General features: G+C 34.2%; 2 protein-coding genes across 12 annotated transcripts in view; one reads left to right on the top strand and one right to left on the bottom strand.

Annotated features, from left to right (window-relative positions):
* Positions 1-1,173: 1,173 nt before the first annotated feature.
* LOC144962946 (XK-related protein 6-like) lies at positions 1,174-8,741 on the bottom strand. The gene is made up of 3 exons (XM_078896375.1): positions 6,887-8,741; positions 4,596-4,804; positions 1,174-3,239 (listed from the first exon to the last, which is right to left on the bottom strand). Exons 1-3 carry the CDS (start codon positions 7,807-7,809, stop codon positions 2,473-2,475), a joined length of 1,899 nt encoding a protein of 632 aa, XP_078752501.1. The 5' UTR covers positions 7,810-8,741; the 3' UTR covers positions 1,174-2,472.
* A 3,742-nt stretch (positions 8,742-12,483) lies between these two features.
* Positions 12,484-23,242, top strand: part of LOC144962948 (uncharacterized) — a 74,747-nt gene continuing 63,988 nt past the window's right edge. For 4 of the 11 annotated variants that reach the window (XM_078896395.1, XM_078896383.1, XM_078896398.1 and 1 more), the window contains exon 1: positions 12,484-12,690. The gene's annotated coding sequence lies outside the window, so the exon portion shown is untranslated. The remainder of the gene's footprint in view (positions 12,691-23,242) is intronic. The other 7 variants (XM_078896396.1, XM_078896384.1, XM_078896400.1 and 4 more) reach the window with 4 other exon arrangements.

Here is a 23,242-nt window from a genome sequence, read left to right on the forward strand (position 1 = left end):
CCATTCAGACTGACTTTTTTCTCTCTTCTGCAACTTGTGTTTATTTAAATTATTTTTTACATAAATTTAATGTAAATGAAATACATAATTATAAATTTGCAGTACACTATATAAATGTTATATAAATGGAACATTTTAACCTACTATAAAAACTGTTTAATGCATAATGCCATATTAATATTGAACATAGAAGGAAACAAAATGCGTATGCAATCACAACTAAAACACAAAACCACAATCCAAAGTAAGGCAAAAATAGTGTTAAAATCAAAACGCAAAAGAATAAAGAGAACATCTTATAAATGTCACATTACTTTCTCGTCATCATTCTTTTTAGTGAAGACCAGTTGGCATCCAACAAACGTATTTGATTAACTATGTGCTCTTAATTTTAGCCCTATCTTATTTACATCTAATTCATTTTCATGACTTAAACTTAATGTCTGCTTCCACAAAAGTATTGTTCGTTAGGGGTTTACGGCGCTTGCAATACATTTAGGTCATATCAGCACCAGTAAAAAGAAAGAAAATTGGATAATATAAACATTCTAGATGTATAATTCAAAGTACTTGAGGAAAAAGTAAGACAAAGGGGAATGGTACAAATAGGGAACAGATGTAGATTCCAAGAGCATACTATCAGTATCAGTGTACTTAGTTTGAGATTACCAAAAGTCTCACCCAGACACTAGCACAAGATCTCACTAAGAGGAATACACTCAAATGTTTACAAATCAAATGTTAAAAATAAATAAAAATAGCAGGACAGAACAGAGAGATGATTTGCAAGGAAAAAAAAAATTCATCTCCCAAAATTATAACCATACATTCAACTGTTCCGCTCCCAGTCAATGACTCCAACCAGGGTCAGGACAAAACTAAGTAATCTCATTCCAAGACAAAGACAGAAAGCAATTGGAAAACAAATAAAGGGGAATAGAAGACACAGCAAGTACCTTCCTGCCCACTATGGGAGGTTGGGAACCCCACCCAGCCACAAAACTAATTTTCAAATTTTTAAGCTTTATGGTTCAAACCGAAATGAAAAAAAAAAAATGAAAAAAACTTTACATTCCATCCAAATTAAAAACAAGAGGAAAAAAAAAAGATAATTAAATTTGTTTTTCTTTTCCAACAATAAAGTTATGTAATATACATATTCAAGTACCAACATGAACATGCGTATAAAGATAGAAGATGATCTATTTATTGCAGTTTGAAAAACAATTACATTTAGTAAAATAAGTTAAGAACCTTCTTTTTTCTTTTGTTCTAAGTCTTGTTTCCATCATCTGGTCAATCGAAAATAACTACACACTTATTCAGAAACTATTTTTCTTATCATAACATGTTCGTTGAATGCAGACTGAGGTTTTCTTCTTCAATTATCACATCATGGGAAATAAAATAATAAGCAGCGAAAAGTGACGAATAAACCAATTGGCACATATAGAAATGCCTTTAAAAATTAAAGAAGAGACCATTTAAAAAAAAAAAAAAAAAAAAAAGAAAAGCAAACATTTCATCTTTTGAACTTTGTCAGGGATGAAGTTGCAAACTCATTTCCAAACTTATTTTTCTTACTCTAATGGAGATCAAGGCCAAAATGATGTTTTATTCCATCTATTTTATTTTCTAGGGTAAAAAACTCCTCAATAATCTTTTAATTTACGTGCTCTCATGGGAATTAATCCTTATATTTCTATAAATAATTGAAAATAATTTTCTAGGAATCAACGATTAAGAAGAAATGAAGTCCACATATTTAGAAAGGCTTTTAATTTTAAATGAATAACGAGTAGAAAATAAAATAAAACATCACCATTGTCTCACAAAAAACAAAACAAAAAAAAACCCAACCAACTTTGGACTATCTATGACTTGTACCCATATTTTGTACAACAAATTTGCACTCGGAATCAGAATAATATGGCTCCTCAATGGTAACAAAAAAAATAACAACAAAAAACAGATGTAATTAAGAAATGGAAAATAAAGTACCATCATCTTACACAAGTTGCGTTTTTCAACAACAAACACAAATTTTAAAATCAAATCAAGTGGATTAAAATACAATACTATGATTATAAATAAAACATAGACTCAACATATCAAGATTAGAACTAGGATGTAAATCCATTAAACTTGATTTCAATGACAGTAAATCTACCCATTCAAGCAATTTGCGAAAAAAAAAAAATTGTTTTCAATGAAGCTTGAGGTGATAACATTAAGTTTAATAAATGCTGTCATGGTCATTCAACAAATCTAATTTGTTTACATGTTTATATGCAGGGGCTTTGATAATCGGTTTATTGATACCACTCTTGCACTGATTTTCAATCATAAATTATTTAGTTATGACAATATATTATCTGTTCATTGGTGAAAGCATACAGTATTAAAGCTGTCATATACAATTGAATTATAATTAAGCAATTGCCTTTCATCTGTAAAGCAAAGTTTATCTACTCAAACCTGGGTGTTTTTTCTTTTTTTCTCTTTCTTTTCAATTACATGGCCATCACCATGATTATGCCCATTTGCATGATAAATAATTTCAGCCTCCGGTGGATAATTACGAGTGTAAGTTTTAGACTGAGGGTCTTTGTTTGAAGGAAAAATCTCATAGCAGGTAGAGCTGTAAATGACGTAAGGATCACAAGACATACATAACTCTATATTCCCAGTTGGGTGAAACAGAGCATAGTATAACAATTGGAATATGATGTGTATGAGGAACAGAAGAAGGACAACGATGAAGCCCCAAATGTGATACCATGCACCAAGATCTGGACTGAAGCGAAACCAAAGCCCTAACATAAAGAAACTTTCTGAATAGGTAATAATGTAGAAAAACAAAAATCGATATCTTGTGACTCCTTCTCTTAAGTTAAGAAAACAAAATATCATAACATAGCCGCAAATCACATTGAATGCTCTTTCCAGACACTTATTTTTGTAGAAAGTAGTCTTCTGAATCATCAGCCAAATTGACATAAAAAACCAGTGGAACAAGATAGGTCCGAAAACCCACAGCTGGAAAGTTGAAGCAAACATGGCAATGCAGATAACTCTCCCTCCAACTTCACTTGCTCTCCAGATGAAGTAAAACGGAAGACTCTTAATACTCATTTTGGATTTATCATCATGAGAGTTCCTTAGAGATTTGTGGTAAGATACAAGTGAAATAGCAAGACTTCCCCATGAGGACAACAATGCTATACACCTGATAGAAGCTGAAAATATAATAAAAATAGATATGATCATTGCATGAGAAAGAAATTCGATTTTGAAAATAACTTTTTTTTTTCATGTTTGTTCAAGTACAGTGCAACCCCTGGAAAACGACATCGCCCGGGACCAGAAAATTATGTCTTTATCCAGGGGTGTCGTTATTCCGGGGTTTTCAAGATGACGAGAAAAGGGGGAGTGGTGAGACCAGTGAATACATGATAGTGCGATGCGCAAACCAGTGCCTGAAAAAAGACACATCCCAACAACGTTAGAATGTATATTTCCCCTGTTTTCAAAGGGTATACCCGTGACGTTCACTCTCCACTACGTACTGTCATTGTTTTGATCGTAAGCAGTGCCTGAACGCTAATCAACAAAACTAAAAATCAATTGTAAAAAATCAAGTGCAAACATGATAATACCGCACATGAACAGAGATGCACACATCTAGTTTTGATTTTAATTAAAAATTAAATCCATGCGATACTGCTGATGAGGTTTGTAAAACCAAAATCTTTATTTAAGTGCACTAAAATTTAAAAGCACTTAAAAATTAGTAGATCTCCATCATGCGATATTAAAAAATGAAAGAAGAAAAAAAAACCCCCAAAAAACTCCACAAAAATACTAACCACAATAAGATCAAATTGGACTGGTGTTTAGATTCAAATGAGAATAATAAAATGAAAGAGGTAGTTATTGTTTTCCCAGCTATTCAAACATATCTTAAGACCATTAATATCCCTAATTGCCCCCATTGGTGGACACAGCACTGCCTGATATCAGTTAACCTCCACTAACCTCAGACAGGTATCTAACAGGGAAGGTTTATGGACCCTTGAGAGCTCCAGCCACTGATAACTTCTTTTGATGTGGTTCCATATGAACAAGCGATGATTCCATGCAGTGTAGTAAACATGTGCTCTGATTGGTCAGTAACAAAGTGATCTCATTGAGAGGAAAAAAGGGCGTTTTTTATTGGTTAAGTACGACATGACATTGGCCGGGTCTCAACTGCTGATTTTGTTATATCGATGTCGCTAAACAGGGGTTCTACTAAAATGTATGTTGCTATTTTGGGGTTTTTATTACTCATAACATATAGCAAAAAAATCGGGATCAGAGGACAATGTTTCTATCCAGGGGTTGTCGTTATCCAGAGGTTGCACTGTACTTTCATTGAAAATTATAGCCCTTGTGACACTTTTAAAATCAAAAAAATATTTCTTCCATTTGTGTCAGGAAAAATCTTCAATGAAGGCTGAGTTTTTTACAACATATTATATATCTTAATATGAAAAAAGTACAGATTTCACATGATTTACACTACAATCACAAACTGGAGAGGATATACTTACTACCAACAGCATCATCATGTGGCTTTAATACAATTGCAATGTACAACTGCCATGTTAGTTGAGGAGCAGATTCCAGAAAACTTTCAAACAGTCTCAACAGACAGCTGTCCACATCTTCATACAACATGAACAGATAAAAGCGTCTACGCTGATTTGGTGACAGCTTTGAGCAATTGCTTTTATGACCATTTCTCAAGTATTCAAATATTCTGAAACGATAATGATTGAAGGAATCATATATAAAGAAATGTGTCAAAGACAAAAAAATTATATAGTATAACTATAGACAGCTTTATTTTACACAGTCGCCTGAATGACCATCTTATAGAGCATAAATAAGTCAAATACATCAGAGTCTGGGTTAAGTGAATTATGCCATTTAATCAAAAATACTTGCAATGAATAATGAATGTCAATCCACGTGGATAAAAGCGGATAACTTACCACTTTTTCGTATGTCTCTCTTCAGGCCTGTCATGAGCAGCCAATATGCCAATTGGGCAACCTGGATATTGACAATAGTCTGGAACATTTTTGTCCTAATGTGGAAGACGGCTATATTTTTCTACTATCACAAATGAAATCAACACGGGACTGGGATAGGAGCAGTACATTTCACTTTATTACATAGGTTACAGATATGGTCCTGTCCTAATGCGGTAGGGGCGTAAAAAAAAAAGTCTGAAAGATTTTGACAAAAGTCCCTAAAACATTACCACGCCGGATCCCTTTCCCCTACCTATCCAGTGGAGCACCATCTTATCCAAGGCAACTAACGTTGTCACTTTTGACACATGGTGTCAGCCTGTCTAGGCTGATGTCATATTATTGAGAGTGTCTACGGAATGCATGCAATTGAACACTGGTGTCAAATTATGACATAGTAGTGTGTTGATTTTTCCATCTGAAGTACTTCCCAAACTGGGAGATTATGCTGAAACCCAAATAAAACAACAACAAAAAAAAACAAAAAAACAAAACAAAACAAACAAAAAAAGCATTCAAAATGAAATTGAATTATTTCCTGCCACGAATATTGTATAATGGCAAAAATTCTGAGATGGTAGAAAAGACCGATTCTGCCAAAAAGCGGTAAATTAAGAACAATGTGATCATTAAATATTGAGAATATTATTTTTTTAAAGAAAAATAATTATAATATACAATCAAAACATGTGGCTGAAGGGTAATACAATGGTGATTACCTTAATGCTTGCTGGTTTAATGCCCATGACACCTAAATGTCTGCTAATTTGGTAAAACAGAATAATTTCTCTTTAAAATATAACACTAAATGTCCGTTTCTAAAATGGAATTAACCTAAATGCCTATTGTGAAGAAAAGTTTGACATTCAAAAAAAGGAAAAGAAATAATTCTTGGTACAATTATCGGTCAATAGAATTGATTCATCTCCCATATGGGAGAGTCTTATTTGGTATCTAAAATATTGCCCCGATTTAATTTCATCATTTTACACTTGCTCCACCCTTATTCTCGCCAGAAGGTCTAATCCTATGTTCCTCAAACTGCTTTCTCTCCATGCAACAACCATTCAGCTTCTTACAATTATCTACTTCCGATTGGCTGCTGAAAAAGTAGGACAATTTTGATTGTCCAGCAGCTGCTCATCAGCAAAGTAAGTCAAGAAGGCTCCTCCCACTCAAATGATATGTACCCACAAATGTTGGACCACAACCATCCACCGCTTTTGGTCACATTGCTCTTTGATGTGACCTAATATCTACCTTCCTTTCTCATCAAGTGCTGTAGACAGGACCACAAGCTCAAGCATGGTTTGCCCATGTACACCATGATGATATTCAACAATACAGATAAATATCATTGCTTTGTCTCACCTTGAAGTGTGAAATGTGATAACAAAATTCTCACGGAGTGACGATCAAGAGTGTACTTGAGTCGGACATTGTAACAATACCTAGCTCTACTTATCACTTGTGAATCAATGAATATTAGACTATGACAGACATTGGAAAAATGGAAATATAAAAACATACCACCATACAGGTACTTACGTTGTATGAAATGATAATAAGATAAACTGCTGAAAAGGAAAATGAAACATAGAGAAGACTGAAGTGAGGAGTAATATTGACTAAGGTTAATCCGGAAAATGTAAGAGTTTTTATTACATTTTTCCCTTGGACAAGAAAATTAAAACACTACTTTCTCAAATGGGTCCCTTACTTTACTAGCTCATAAAAAGGCTGTTACTTGTGACTGATTTTTAAAAATGGAATGGAATAATGAACAAGGTTAATTTTATGATTACCTTATAACAGGTCCAATTTGCAGAAGAGTACATGTAAATCGTATAAACCAGACATAGCCAGGGGTAACATGAGCCCGTTTCCCTGACCTGTGCAATTTCGCAACAAGTGCCTTTTCCTTTTTATAGTCAATCATGTACCAATGAAACCCCAGAAAACAAGTAATAAATGATGGCAATATGATCAAACCAAGAGTAACTCCTCCATACATCCACATACTCTTCCTAAAATAGTGTGCTGCAAGTTCAATGTCAGTGACAATGTCCACAAAAAACACAATGATGGCAGCAACTCCTATCAAAATATCAAAGCATCCAAATTTGACAGTTGGCTTGAATTTCTTGAGCCTTGGGATCTTTTCCTCTTGTTTAAGTTTCTGCCTTTGTCTGCTATGATAGTTTGGATCTGCTCGACCCAATCCCATATCAGGATTATCTCCGATATTGTTATCACGACTAAGGGCCATGTCAACACAGTCAATGTCTTCATTTTCTTGAGAATCATGACGTTGGAGTTGGATATCTCTCTCATCATTGATTTCATATTGGTATTCACATGATACTGTTGACAGAGCTTTGTTTTCATCAAGTTGAGACTCTCTACTACGAATACTTGAAACTCTGTCACCTCTTTCGTGGTTTAGACGCACACTATCTTTTGAGTCCTTGGCACACACTTCGACTATGGTTCTTTCATTATCATATTCTCCATCAGAATCTTCGAAACAAGAAAGGTACTCATCGTCCTCATTCTCAAATCCTCCTTCCTCGTCATTGTGACTACTATATATTGAATAACGACGAGAAACGACTGTTTTCATACGAGAGCGTCGCCATGAATCAGTGCGGGAGCGTATGAAGGAATCAGTCTGAGAGCGCCTACTAAAAGTGAAAGAATCTGAACCAGATGATTTTACAGATGCCATGTCTGAGACTAGATTGGAGAATGCTTCCAGAAAGTGGAATAAATAATGATTCTCAACACTTGTCCAATGCGTGTGCAATCAATATTAATCGACGAAATAAAAATATAAATAAGCACAAATCTAAAGAATTGTGGAATGCTCACTAGAATTAGAGTACTGAACACATCACAACACAACAAACTGGTCTCTGTCTCTGCTTGTGATTGTATTGTGAGTGTGAGTGTGATAGGCACAACCTCACCACAACTCAACAAGATTGATGTGATATCTACAACTCTCAAGTTTTCTACTTATCATGAATAATTCTGCTTGAAAAAAAAATCCATCTATTGACGAAACTTCAATGCTCAATAACATTCTAAATACAAAACGTAGGCAAATATGTGTTACTGGTTACGAACATAACTTTTCACTGTTATGAATTTTGTTGCGACAGTACTGGGAATTAGTCGATAGAGACAAGTGATGTAGCCAATACTAAGGCCTATTTCAGGTACCCAATATATTAAAATCCTAACCAATACGGTATATTAGGGTTTTTTTTTTTTTTTTTTTTTTTTTTTTTGTGTGTGTGTTTTTTTTTGGGGGGGGGGGTGCTTCCTTTATCAAACTCATTTAAAAAACCAAAGCAAAACAAAACCGGCTAAACTTGCCAATTTAAGCTCAAATCTTAAATTTATGGGACAAAACTTAACATTTGCATTTTTACATTTTAGTGTAAATATTCTTTAAACAGATAAAATATAGGAGTTGGGGAGAGGAGATGGAAGTTTTAGGAAACACAAATTGTTTGAATTTTTCTTTTTAATTCTTTAAAACGGTTTTAGATGAATGCGAAAATAAGTATTACGTTCATTTTATAAACGGTTTCCACAAAAATCTCTGTTTTGCTAAAATACATACCTACCCAGGACCTTCACCACCCCCCCCCCCTTTGTTTTCCTCCCACTCATTTAGCATTTGAGTCACATGAACTTAATAAATAAAAATGCTAATTCATTTTATTTTAGACGAAATGAAATAACAACCAGTCAAATTAAATACTTCGAGTATTGCAAAATATCAAGCAAATGCAGAACCCTAAATCGTTATCAAAGCTGGGCCTTTCCAGTGCAGGAAGCGACACTGCGATCTATGGATATTTTATCCCAGGTATTGTTGGTGTACTATCAGACTACATGAGGATGTACCACAGAAATTCATTTTTTAGCAGGAGCATATTGGAAACACGAAATTTTCATCACTGGCTTAGCGGCTTCTTCGCTTCAAAGCCAACTGGCAGCTGACAGCGACAGGTGTGGACCCACGAAAAGAAACCTTAAGATTTTCCTTGGCAAAGATTGTAACTGGATCTAGAATGAATTGAAGAAAAAGAAAGCGAACGATATATTCATCTTTTTTTAAGAAGAGGACGAAAACAATTTGATGCTTATGTGCTTGTATCGTTTTCAACATAATAATATAATGCTTTAACTTAATACTACATAGTGAATCATAAGGATAAATCTGACATAGAATAAATGCTGTTCAACATGATTGAGCCCCTTTAAAGTTACAAAAATAATGATTAACTTCCACAATTCTCTCAGATCGGTATATTTTCAGTGGATGGCAGAAGATAGCTATTTTTGTCCACCCATTGTATATTCAATATGCCTGTATTTTGCTGATTTCAATATATTTATTTTTTGAGGAACTATCGTTACCACCACCACCACCACCACAACTACTACTACTACTACTACTACTACTACTACTACTACTACTACTACTACTACTACTACTACTACTACTACTCCTACTACTCCTACTACTACTACTACTACTACTACTACTACTACTACTACTACCACTACTTTTGCTAGTCTCCTATCTCATTCTTCTATTTCTTTATATAATCCGTCTTCCTTGGTATTTATATCGTTGCTAAATTTTGTTATTTAAATAAAACAATGTCAAAATTTCATGTCAATGGTTCTAAACAACTTGATATCAGCAGATTTCCGTTTTCTTCTCTATTTTATCTTTTTTTTTTGCATGCAATGAATATGTTTGAAACAAAAAAAAAGAGTAAAGTTAACTTGATGAATACATAAAAATATCTTCACTTCATAAACTCGTGGCACTAATCTTCTAAACAATTTTTCCACACTTAAATTTGTTATATTCTCTTGTTGTTGACTAAGCTGAATGACACAAGTGTGTTGAAAAAGTAAATACGCGGTGGATAGACTGTTAGTCACAATGGTTCGTCCCATCAAAGACCTATGTGGCTCGCCCGAATTCATAGAGAGATGCCAACTCCACGATCCACTCATGAGGATGCACAATGATACGTTCAGTAGTTGGTATCGAATGACGGCTATAAAAATTTGAGTAATGCCCAACGCAAAGTTAAGGAAGAAGGTGCAGAACTCTTCATAAAGAAGGGGAGAATCTATCTTATTTGACCGGCGTGCATTTGTTTTCAGGTCTGATAACCCAATTCCTTGTGGGTTCATAATGGAAATTTAAAAAAAAAAAAGTTTTTTTTTTAAAAGATGACGCAAAATATTGTCCATTACTACAATGTTAAACTAGGCCCATAAGCGGGTTCGGATATCAGACATGCATATACCTACGTACACGTCGCATTTGACATTAGATTTGTTCCCCTTTTGCCAAATTTAAATTGTTTTTATAATCTTTGGGTTGATTTTTAAAACAATGCAATTTCATGCAAATGAGGTTGCATCAAAATGATAGAAGGGACTAATGCTTACAGCGTGGCTCAGCGGTACGGTCTTTGCTTCATACCCGAAAGGTATCGAGTTCGATCACTCGCCGCTGCCCTGTGTGGCCTTGAGCAAGTAATCTCGCCCTTGGTCAAATTGCGGCGCTGGACTGTGGCTGACGCCAGGGTGATTCCAGTCTACCCTTGGAATAGACCCTAGAGACAAATTTCCCCTATGGGATGAATAAAGGGATTTTTATTTTATTTTTTAAATTTTTATTACGTTCATGGACTAATGATGATGAGGAAGATGATGATGGTGGCGGTTTTGATGATGATGATGATCATCATCATCATGATGGTAATGGTGATAATAATACACGTAATAACAACGGGCGGTGTTTTTGAGGATGTTTCTATTAATTGCTTTTGTTTTCTTTCTGATTTACATGACAATATGTAGTAAACTGAATATGTTCAAAGTTCAAAAACGTTTATTTTAGGCAATTGCCAATGTAACTCATACAAGAATATATTTTCATCAACAAATCAAATAAAATAATAAAACAAGAATAAAGCAAGGCATAACTAACGAAAATAATAATATAATAAAAGTAATAATAATAATAATAATAATAATAATAAAATAAATATTAAGCAAATAATATTAATGGTAAATTATAACAATGAATCTTCCACAGCAAAGTAATATATTCGCTACAATCACCTACCACAACTGCTACCACCAAAACACTACTACATCACACGCTACCACTACAACACTACCACACCACTACTACCATACTATCTACCACTACCCACACTACTACATACTACTACGACTATTACTACTACTACACTACTACTACTACTACTACTACTACTACTACTACTACTACTACTACTACACTACGCACTCCCCCCCCCCCCCCCCCCCCCTGCTATCACTATCATGGAGACAGCTCTCACTCAAGCAAACCGATTCGATGGTTCAATTGAGTTTTTTCGTTTTTCTTTTCTTTCTGTTTTTTTTTTTTTCTTCTCGTTTCCTGATTCCACTATCCACTTATCAGTGGTTAAGTATGTGGGTCTGTTAGACATGGTGGAAAGTACTTTGCGACTGACTAACATCCTAACCAAAGGTTTGCAAAATTGAAACGTGCGGTCTTCTTCTTCTTCTTCTTCTTCTTCTTCTTCTTCTTCTTCTTCTTCTTCTTCTTCTTCTTCTTCTTACTATCATCATCATCATCATCATCATCATCACCATCATAATCATCACCCCATTTTTTCATATTAGATCATTATCATCATTATTATTATTATTATTATTATTATTATTATTATTATTATTATTATTATTATTATTATTATTATTATCATTATCACCATCATCATTATTGGCTTAATCGAACAAAAATGTAATGGATTTTTTTGTTTGAGACATGTGACATTTAGAGTTAAATGATGAGTTATTACATTGTATAATGGATGTATTTTTTTTTTTTTTTTTGATTATTTAGTGTATTTCATTACAAACTACCTAACGAGTTACGCCAAAACAATTTGGATTATCAGGCCTGAGAATAGCTTCCCATCGTTTTGAGAAATATGCAGGTTGATTCGAACCTTATGGCCCATTAATATTGTGCACTGACAATATTTTGATCATTTTATGAGATTTTCATTACAACTAATCTAGAATGGTTTCAGACTGCAATATCACGTCGTTGAGACACAACCTTCGAACGGGTTTGATGGATCTTTTTATTATTCTCCTTCCTTTCTTTCTTTTTTGTTTCTTTCCTCTCTATCTTTCTTTCCTTCTTTCTTTTACTTTGATTTTTTAAAACTAATAAATATTTAACTAAAAAAAAACAAACAACAAACAACTCTATCATACATATCAAACGCACATCGTTTCAGGAGGAAGCAACGAATTTGGCTTATTTTAACTCCAATATGGCAAATGAAATTGTTGTGTGTTCACTGCGTACGTGTGTCACCAACTTCAGAAACTTTGGCTGACTTTCACCTGCATTCGCTACGTTGTTTGTGTCACTGCCAGGCCAGGTGCGGTCAAAGTAAAGGACGCTTTATGTACACATGTGAAGTTTTCTGATTTTTATTTAGTGTTTGGATTTGTTTTGACTGCATTGAATATTTATTTGGTAAGTACCTATTTCAACCGAAAGAACAAGTTGTATTTCTCTGCTAAATCTCATCCCTGGACTGCCTCAGACTGCCTGTTATTGATGATGAATATAGCATGGGCATAGCCCTCCGCTACCTGCCTAGACTTAGACCTAGAGTTTGAGTTGAAGTCTATCTCTAGTCCAAGTGAATGATGACAAAAAGAGAATATTATTTTAAAGAAAAGTATTGAAAGGTGTTCCTTAGAAATGTGTTTATACACACCCACCAACCACCAACCTCTTACTGACGAAGTGACATTCTTTCAGGAGAAGCACATTGGTTATTTCAATCGATTGGAATGAAATTGTTCTGGTTTCAGAGTACGACTTGAAAACTGTCAATTCGGTATTCACGGGATCCACTGATAATGTTAGACCAGTTGCGTCAGATAAAGACATTTATTACAATGAAATCGATTAGTTAGTGTCGACTTCTTGAATAATGATAGTATTTGGTAGAGTTCATTTCAACCGAAGAACAATCGTATTTCTTGTTAATTTATTCTGCTTTCTCTCCACACTCTGTTTATGATGATGCCTACGGGCAAGACAACGTTTTACTTTTTCGTAGTTCTTACTGTACTGTCTGCAGTTTTTGCATCGTGATTGCATTGCAGGCAAATTTGCAATTTTGCAAAAGAGGGATTTGATTAAAAAGAAAAAAGTATGAAAGTCCTAGAAATAGTAAACTAACCAAGAAAAACCCAAATTTAAAAATATGTGGGGACCAGCTTGATGGATGATTTTCCGCGATGCTTGGGATTAAAGAAACTTGTTTGATATTCTATGTTTTTGATGTAAACATTTGTATGTATGTATTTTTTCTTTGAGTTCTTGCATGTGGGGGTGTCTTATTCATTCTAGTAGTTCTTGGAGTGTGGATCTTTTCGGTACGTTGGACTTGGTTGGGTAGGCAAAATGCCTGTTTTGGTTGGGAAGTTTGAGTTGCGTGGGTGAAACCTATTTTGTTTATGAAAGTTTTGTTTGAGGGCGAGTGTTCTCAGCATAGAATTCTGTGGTGTTTTGTGTGTGTGAATCTAGAGATTTTTTTGTGTTTGTTAACTTGTTGTTTGATTTTTGTATTTTAAAGGCTTGATATATTATCGACCCAACACTCCTCACCCTCCAGAAAAAAGAAGAGAGTGCAAGTTCATGTCTAAGACGAAAAAGTTATAATCGTTTTTGATATCGTGTTAAGTTTTTGTTTTTTTTGTTCTTATTCCATTTTATTATAATGTTTTTGTTCATATTTTTAATTTGTGGGTGGAGGTTATTTGATTTGCCAAATAAAACAAAAAACTTGGTCAAATAAAAAGAATAAAAAAAAAAAAAAATAAATTCGCTCTCTTCTCTAAACTTCCATTAAGCAACCGCTTTTACTGAAGCAAAATTTTGGTATCCCAAGCAAATGGCAGATTTGAGAGTAAGAATAGGCTGTTGGATCTTAGAATACTTGTTATTAGGCTAATTTATTGCTTTGTTGATGATAGTTTTGCGAATTGAAAAGTGACGTCGTCATGAGTGTTCGCGAGTGAAAAATTTTGATAAATCGTTTTAGACAATGTGCCTAAAAACGCAGCATGAGATTCGTAGAATCCATACCGTGTTTGGTAAAACTTTCGAATTGAAAGAATTGCATGCTCGCGATCTAACCTCGTATGGACTAGTGTACGTTCGGCCTATATGTAAACGATTGAGTTTATTGGCTGCATCGAGAAACATTCGTATTAGATAAATTCCACATGAACTGCCTAGCATTAATCAGATTGATGAAATAAAACCTAAAGAAACTTGCCTAATGATCTTCTATTTCTCCGAACGAGAGTGTGTGAATGATGAATATGTATGTATTTTTTTTCTTTTGGAGTTTTCTTTTGCCAGTGCTTGGGCGCTCTGTCTTTTATTCCCAACTTTCTGTTAGACTTCTATCTTGAGTTTGTGCTATCCTTTCTCTGTTACCGTCTTGAGACTTTGACTTTGCCTAGCCAAAATGGCCTGTTTTGGCTAGGGAGACCAAGATTTTGACTTCCCGGCGTAAAACCATATTTTTGTTTATGAAACTGTTTCTTTTTGTTTGAGGGGCGAGTTTTTTTCTTCTATGTATTAATTGCTTGGTTGTTTTTTTTTGTTGTTGTTTATTCTTTAGTTGTATTTTTTTTTTGTTGTTGTTAATCTTGTTTTGTTTGTTTTTTGCTTATTTTTTAAAAAGCTTTGACATATTATCCTGCACCCCCAACCAATACCCCTCCACCCCCCCCCCCCCCAAGAAAAAAAGAAGAGAGATTGCAAGTTATCAACTGTCTAACACAAAAAAGTTATAATCGTTTCCTGTTCTTTCTTTTTTAAAGTGTTTTTTGTTTTTTTTTTGTTTTTAGTTTTCCATTTTTATTCATCAATTTTCTCTTAGTTTCAATAATTCATTTACATTTGAGGGGAGGGCAGGGTAATATTGTTTTCCAAACAAAAATAAAACCAAAAAACACAGCAACAAAACCAAACAAGTAACAAATAAATAGAAGAAAAAAAAACTCGCCTCTTCATAAAGAAACAGTTCCATATAAATGAAAATACGGTTTTACGCTGGGAAGCCAAAATATTGGTATCCCAAGCCAAAACTGGCCAGTTTGACTAGGGAGACCAAGATTTTGGTCTCCCTTGCCTCTACCTTGTTATTTAGGTTTACTTCTGTTCTCTCTTTGATAGTGCAGAGAAGTGCAAAAGTGAACGCGCCATGGAGTGTTCGCGATAGCACAACTTTTTGATAAAATCTGTCTTTGTCAACAATGTGCCTAAAAAACGCTAGCTTGATGATTCGTGAGAATTCCCTGTCCACTCTGTTTGGGTAAAACTTTGAGCATTTACTTTTGCATCGACATCGCGTCCGTAACCCATCAGCTACTGGAGGCTAGCTGACCATTCGGAGAAATAGCGTTCAAGTTTATTTTCCTGATCATTCGGAGAAATATGCCGGCTATTTAATAAATTCCACCATGACTCCATGACATTAATGACTAGATATCTAGGAAAATAAGAACCAACTTAAATTGCCTAAAAGGAAAATCAAAATCACAGTAGAGTGCGATAGAGTTAAAAATTAAATACATAAATTACTGGTACAACAGACACACAATAGAATAACTAAATGATTAAATAGTTTTTAGAAAGAGATAGACAATAGTTCAATACTATACCAAATGACAAATGAAAGTAAAATAATAAAAGGCTGTCAGGTTATCAAACTTGTTGACAGTTATCTTCACTCTGATTCCCCAAATGTGTTTCACTTGGATCACCTTTAGATGCTGTTGTCAAGATTATAAACTATATTGTGACTAAAGATACACTAATGCTTTCAGAACCATAGTTTTTGGAAGAACTTCCATACACAGGCGCCGCTCAGGGAAGACCAGTGATCATACATCAAATATATACTAATATAGATATTTATTAAACGATGATTTACAATAAATATATCAAATATACATAGATTTATATGATACATAAGTATTCAATAGATTCAAAATTTAAATAATCTGGAGTCATATATACACTCCACTATTTCAATGTGCAATATTTTAACAGTTAAGACATTTCCATGAGGAAGTATAGAATAACCATTAGTATAGATATTATCTGCTAGAGATGCTATAAAAGACATACCTATTAGTAAATGTTTCAAATATAATCTAAAAAATATAAAATAGAATTAATGTAAAAAGAATTAATTAAATGTAAAGGTTAAATCAATAACAAGAGCCTAAATATGGATTACTTCCTTTGTTTTGAGATTTTGTCATTTGCGGAATATCTGGAGGAAAATTAACCAAAAATCCCCGAAATTGTTCTGTTGCTTTCAAATGGCCATAATGAGAGTTTAATACTAGTGATAATGTTTTTTAATTTAAAAATAAATAAAAATTGATTAATTTGGCTGCTTTTGCATGATACAGATAACATTTGGGATGTCAAAGCTACAGCAAAACTTTCAAAGATGGCAGCACGTCTTTATCTCGATCGCAAATCTAAATCAATAAAATAATTGAAAACAAGCTGTTTTTCTGGTCTAATATAGATAAATTTGTTTTTTCTTTTAGTAAGTCCGGTAAGGATCACTGTATCTCTAGGTGAGCAAGTCAGTATATTTAATATTCGCCTTTAATATTAGTCATTGAAGTGGTGCCTGAATGTGGAATTTCAGTCTGGTTTTTCTTTTCCTTAGTAGCTATATATGCCTCATTAGTAATATTGCGTAATCTGACCAAGTCAGTTAAGAAGGAGAAGGACTAGTCTCCTGCGGGATCTCTGTAAGTCAGTTGGTAGAGCAATTGACTAATTGACTCACAATCACAAGAATAGGGAATGTCATTGCTGGGCATGAGCACTATATGAATGTACATTTATTTTGATTATTAATTATTATTATTATCGATCCCTCTGTCCACCCGACAATGAATAGGGAGCTTGGTCTTTTAGATCTGGTAGATAATACTTTGCAGTTATCATCTTATCTGGATTAGTGAGCGATTGCACTGTATGTTTGGAAGTAGTTTCACAGCACCTAAGGTGTGGATGTTTTAAATTATGGGGGGGAGGGGGGGGGGGAGATACTAGAGATACTATAACCTGATGACATAATGTTTGCCATCAATTACTATATCGAAAGTTGATGGGAAACACAGTCAGTAAGTAATAATGTTGTCGGCCAGAGTCGTAAATTACAACCGACAGTAAATTGTTTTTGAAATTAGAAAAATCATACCACTTATAAAAATGAAACTTATCTTAAATAATATATTTATTGGGCATTGCAACTAAGTTACTTCCATAATTGCCAGATTTAGATTTTTGGTTTGGGAAATGTATCTGTGATTACCAAAAGTTTAAATCATTAAATATCATTTGAAAATGTAGCCGATCACGTGGGACTGTCCCTGAAATTAAAGTTATGATCTTGAATCTCCAAATTACTTTACTTTTATACTTAGGATATCCGGTTAGTTACTTTATTCACTTAAATTAAAATAAAACACAACCCCACCCTCTCCTATCGTTTATTATAATTCAGTGTGATCCCTGTTGTGTAATAAAAAAAAAACTTGAGTTCTTATACAGAGCAATATCTACTAAACATGCTCAAAGCTCTTTACAAGTGGTTCCTTGCCAACAACAACACTTAACATGTATGACGTGACATGACGCCTGTTATGCGATATTACAATTTTTTTTTCGGACAGAGACAACGCTGTTAATTGCCAATTACTCATTTTACACCTGAGCACGGTGAGAGAATGTGAGTACAGAGCCTTTTCCAAGGACTCAACTATGCGCCAAACGAGGCTTGAATCCAGGACCTTCTGACCCGAAATCGGGTGTCATACCACTAGAGCATATAGCCGCAAGTCTTTCATTAGGCATCAGGCCCTTTGACTTTATCCCGATTTCTATAGCAATAAATTGAAAGTAACAATTGTTTGCCACATTATGAATGTGTCACTGGTACTTTCCATCAGACCTAACAGACAATATTATATATTTTCTGCTGGATGGTTGGAAGGATCAGAAAATAGAAATATCTCGGCTTAACCCGGTACAGATGACAGTGACAGTATGCTAATTGGGTGCTGTACCAGCTGAGCCATCCCTTATATCCCATCATGTTAAAATGACATGAAATATGCAATTTTTTTATTTTTTTTTCCATTGTCCTCAAGTATTCATATTATATAGGTTTAATCAAAATCTCATATTTTTGTTTATAAGTAAAATTATAAGCATCTAAATCATTGTGACGTATAACTGTCTTGCGGTGGTTGTCACTTATTCTGAATAGCCGTTATAACCGTTATATTAGACAATTCGTTAAACAGAAAATTAAGTGTTATCACTCATTCAATCAAGAAATGAGCGCGGTAGGTCGACATTTGAACCATCCACTGCCAAAATTGCTCCTACAAACTTTGCTAGTGGAATTTTTTTTTGTCAAAAACTGTCAACGCTGGGGCTTTTTAATTGCTCTCATAAGGGTTTATAGTGTATTATTCTTATATAATTCGTAATACAGTTGATTTCTCTCTCTCTCTCTCTCTCTCTCTCTCTCTCTCTCTCTCTCTCTCTCTCTCTCTCTCTCTCTCTCGTTTTCTCTCCCCCTTCCACCACTCTCTGAAGCCGAAAATATCGATATAAAACTTCTTTCTTTCTCCACGCCATCCGTCTCCTTTTGATTTGAAGGGTCAACTTACGTTAGTTGTATGTAAGATCTTGTAATTAAATCCTACATGTATGCGCTGTCCGGCAAAACACATTTAATAAAAATTGCCTAGACACATTTTTACTCCATCCAGATATCGTTAGATTTAGATTACGAAGTTCCAAAGTTCAAAGTTTATTTAATCTTAGGCTTTCGCCAATAATTCTTACAATTTGATGACAAGTTACATGAAAGTTATATATAAAAAAAGGTAAATGGAACCAAAAAATAAAATGATACCATTTATTTATAACCACAAAAATACAACAACTGTAATACCACCAACTTGTCTACAAGTTTCAAACTGGAGCCTTCAAAGATGTCTTGGATTGGAATCTTCTTGTCAATTTATATTTATATATTATGGCTAGTTAGCTCAGCGGTAAAGTATCTCGTCTTGTCACAAAAGTCAAGCGATGTTAAGCGTGGTCGGTGGCCAGATGGGTGACAGTGATCATGGAAAATTCTGGACCTGATGTTGTGTCCTTGGGTAAGGTACTTTACACACATTACCTCAGATGTGAATGAGTACCAGGCTATAGTGAGTAACGAAATTGTAATAGTGTTGTTAGAAATGCATAGCAGGAGACTGATACCGTATGAAGTAAAAAATGTTGTTCCATTGTCTCGCTAAAGTAATGAATGAAACACTGTGAAGCGTATTGAGCTTCGTAAATCCTAGGAATTCCATCCTCTTTATAAATATAAATGTTCATATTTCTTTTTAAATATTCTTAGTTAAGTCGGTAGTCATTTTAAATGATTGGTATTTAAGGTAACATTTTTATAGCCAAAGTTTTCTTTTTAAGATAAACAAACCTGTTTTGTCAATGCATTGCAGAGCGCTACTGATGTGCTTATCATTACCTTTAATCAATTCGTTCCAATTACCTTTGGGCAAGAGTCAACGATGTTTCCTATAATTTGTTACGACCAGGAATATCATTAATACAATTTTTATGGTTTCATCAGCGATTATTTGAACTTGATGCGTTTTTAAAGACGTCCTCTGGGAGTCATTACAGTAGCTAGTACTGGTTTTCAATGCGATGTCGATACCGGTTGGGATTCGATTTTTTATTGGTTGTCTCTGTTTGTTTGTTTTAGATATGCTATAACCATTAGGAATAGGACTAATCTATGATTTATAGAATCATTAGCGTAATGATTGCTAATTATTGATTTTCGCTTGGATATTAATTATGGGATGCGATTATTATGCTTTTTATTTTATTGAAAGAGACCACACTCACAAACATACATTCAAGGCGAGAGAGAGAGAGAGAGAGAGAGAGAGAGAGAGAGAGAGAGAGAGAGAGAGAGAGAGAGAGAGAGAGAGAGAGAGAGAGAGAGGGGGGGGGGGGCTGGGTTCCCTCCGTTTTCTTTTCTTTACTTTTGCCATTATCATCCCTACTATAATTTACCTCATTTATCTTTCGTACTATGATATAGATAGGCTTGTATTTTTACTATCATTTCTGCCCAATCTTTGGAGTCACAAATTGCTCAACTGGTAAAACACACATCATATAATTATGAGAAACATGACTTATTTCGAATCCATATGTCGGAATTTCATGTGTATCTTGTTGTTTTGTTTTCATGGCCACCCAAGAGTGATTTGACAGCTGGGTCTGTCAGACCTGCGGGAAGTACTTCGCTTTAGATTAGAGTCTTATGGGATCGTGGATAGCTCATACGGTAGAGTCACGCTCTCACCGGCCAGGCGGAGTTGTGCCAATAAGGTCGCTGGTTCAAACCCCATCACCCCCGCGAAAATTTAAAATTTTTTATTCTCTATTGTCTTCTGGCACTTTCCTACTCACTCGTCTCTTGTAGTCTTAAGTAACATTTATTAGGTTGTTGCTATCCTTAACGCTACAACAATCGGAATCAACTGCGACCCCGCCATGGGCTCTGAAGGACTATAAAAATCATTTACAGTCGTCCGTAGTAAATTTACCATTATTTCACGGCCCAATTCGTCCAACTGTCCCTTTAGTGAGTAAAACGGAACATTGTTCGTGAAATCCTTTGTGCCAAGTTATTATATTATTATTATTGCTCTGTCCCATTTACTACTAACGGACTGGATGGAGTGAGCAACCGTGTTCGGAAACCTTTGTGACTGAAACCGCGTCATTATGCCAGAATGAAGCCTGTAGTGTTTGTATTCACTTATCGTGCTTTACTGTTTGGTGAACGAGAATACCACCACTGGTTCGGTTCAGATAAGATCTTTATGTACCGATACATACAGTTCGCTAAGTTCGTGTCATCATATTATTGAGGAAATAATATGTATTTTGAATACTTTACCCGCTTTGCTCACACAATTTTGGCTGCTGTGTTACATCTATATCCGACAAGATTGAACAAAAAAAGATTATTATTATTATTATTATTATTATTATTATTATTATTATTATTATTATTATTATTATTATTATTATTATTATTATTATTATTATTATTTATTTATTTATTTATTTATTTATTATTCTTTTTAAAAATTTTTTTTAATTTTTAATTTTTATTTTTTAGATATGTGTCTCATTATTTCAGACTGCTTATTATATTTGTTGAACTCCTCATGGTTGAGATCTCCAATTTAATCTTACTGAGCCGTATTTAAGCTGACCCTTAATCGAGGAGGAGATGAAATAATTGACAGCAACAATAATATTTATCGCAGTAGTTGGTATTCATTTCATTGTCGTGCTTTCTGATTCTGAACGTTATGGATAACTGTGTTGTGTTTGTTGATAGTTTTACGAGACTAATTATTGATCCCGGTTCGTAGGAAACAAATATCTAGATTAAAGACAATTGAATTAACATAAGAGTAATATTTCATTTCCCACATCATTTCCACGCATTCTACTCATTTCCATTACGAGCTTTGTTTATTTCCACACCCAAGATGCATAACAATTTGCCTTTCCTGGCATAATGAAGGGGTTTCAGTCACATATATCTCTTAATATGATTGCTCATTCCGCTTTCTTTTTAATTTTTTATTTTACCTCTGGTTTGCAAGGCTCTAAAACTCAGTTGATGTTTTGAAGTTACTTTTCACCAGGGACGGCTGGTAATAATGGGCAGGGTGGGCAAATACCAGCCTGTTTTTTCAAGTTATAAGCTGTATTACCATGTCCGAAATAATCTAGTTTAAATTAGATAATTTTAAAAGTTAGTACTTAAACTTGATACTTCGTACTGAAATCAATTTGTATGTATATTTGATAGATTGCGAATCACCATGCACCCCGTAATGCATAAACCAGGATACGCTCCTGTTCTTTTTTATCAGCCCCCCCCCCCCCTTTCCCAACGACTCCACTCCGCCCACATCGTCATCTCATCGTCACGTCGCCTGACGGTGATTTTGCTGTCTGGCCTCTCTAGTTCTAGGTCGGGCTAATTCAAATGAGCCCACCTTATAAACCAGTGAGCACTAAATAGAGATTTTGGCAAACGAACTTTTTCTTCTTTATTGCCTTACTTGTGCTGGTACCATTGATGTAATAACATTGGGAAGGTTCCAGTATTGAATTAAATTTATCAATTTACTAATATTATATCAAGTTAGTATTAACTTGTGTTGTTTTAATATATTTGTTTATCCATTTAAATTATTTCTTTTTTTTTCTCGTTTTCTCTAGTGCTTCTCAAAATTCATTTATTTAAATTGTTGTCTTATTTGTTTGTTTTTTGTTTTTTTTTTGTTTTTTTTTGTTTTTGTTTTTTAAACAAATTAATTTGTTCCTTTTTTTTTTAATTCTTAAAATAATTACCGCTGTATTTTTATTGCCAGACTAAATATTTTTGCAAAACAATGTATTTTCTATTGCATTCCCTCTAATAAAACACTTTTATTCAGAAGTCACGACTAAATAAATTATAAAATACAACCGCCATTTTGGTTTACTCAACAATTGAATTAGTATACGAGAAATACTCTTCTGAGAAAGGAGAGAGTTGAATTCTAACTAAGTTATAGAGGAAATAAAGACGTTTAAAGGAAGGGTGGGCAGATTCCGTACTTGCCCGTCCTGAAGCTAATACATACATAAGATAGTTCGCGATGAAGAGGTGGGAAGCTAGGGGTTGGTTGGGTAAGGAGTAAAGATAACACGGTCGTTATTGTTATAGTCTAACGAATGCATGAGGAGAGATTGGTAGCATTATTTTGTCTTAATTGTATTGTATGAATTATTGGCGAAAGCCTAAGATTAAGTAAACTTTGTTTTTATTTGTCTTTTTTTGACTATGGAACTG

Source organism: Berghia stephanieae, chromosome 1 (genome assembly GCF_034508935.2).
Source record: "Berghia stephanieae isolate SIO BIC M18660-M18661 chromosome 1, UCSD_Bste_1.3, whole genome shotgun sequence".
Lineage (NCBI taxonomy): Eukaryota > Metazoa > Mollusca > Gastropoda > Nudibranchia > Aeolidiidae > Berghia > Berghia stephanieae.

Bases quoted from the DNA above. Each gene is read 5' to 3' on its own strand.
- LOC144962946 (XM_078896375.1), bottom strand. From the start codon at position 7,809: ATGGCATCTGTAAAATCATCTGGTTCAGATTCTTTCACTTTTAGTAGG. The intron at 4,805-6,886 runs GTAATCATAAAA...TTATCGTTTCAG, and splicing joins CAAATTGGACCTGTTATAAG to AATATTTGAATACTTGAGAA. The intron at 3,240-4,595 runs GTAAGTATATCC...TTATATTTTCAG, and splicing joins ACATGATGATGCTGTTGGTA to CTTCTATCAGGTGTATAGCA.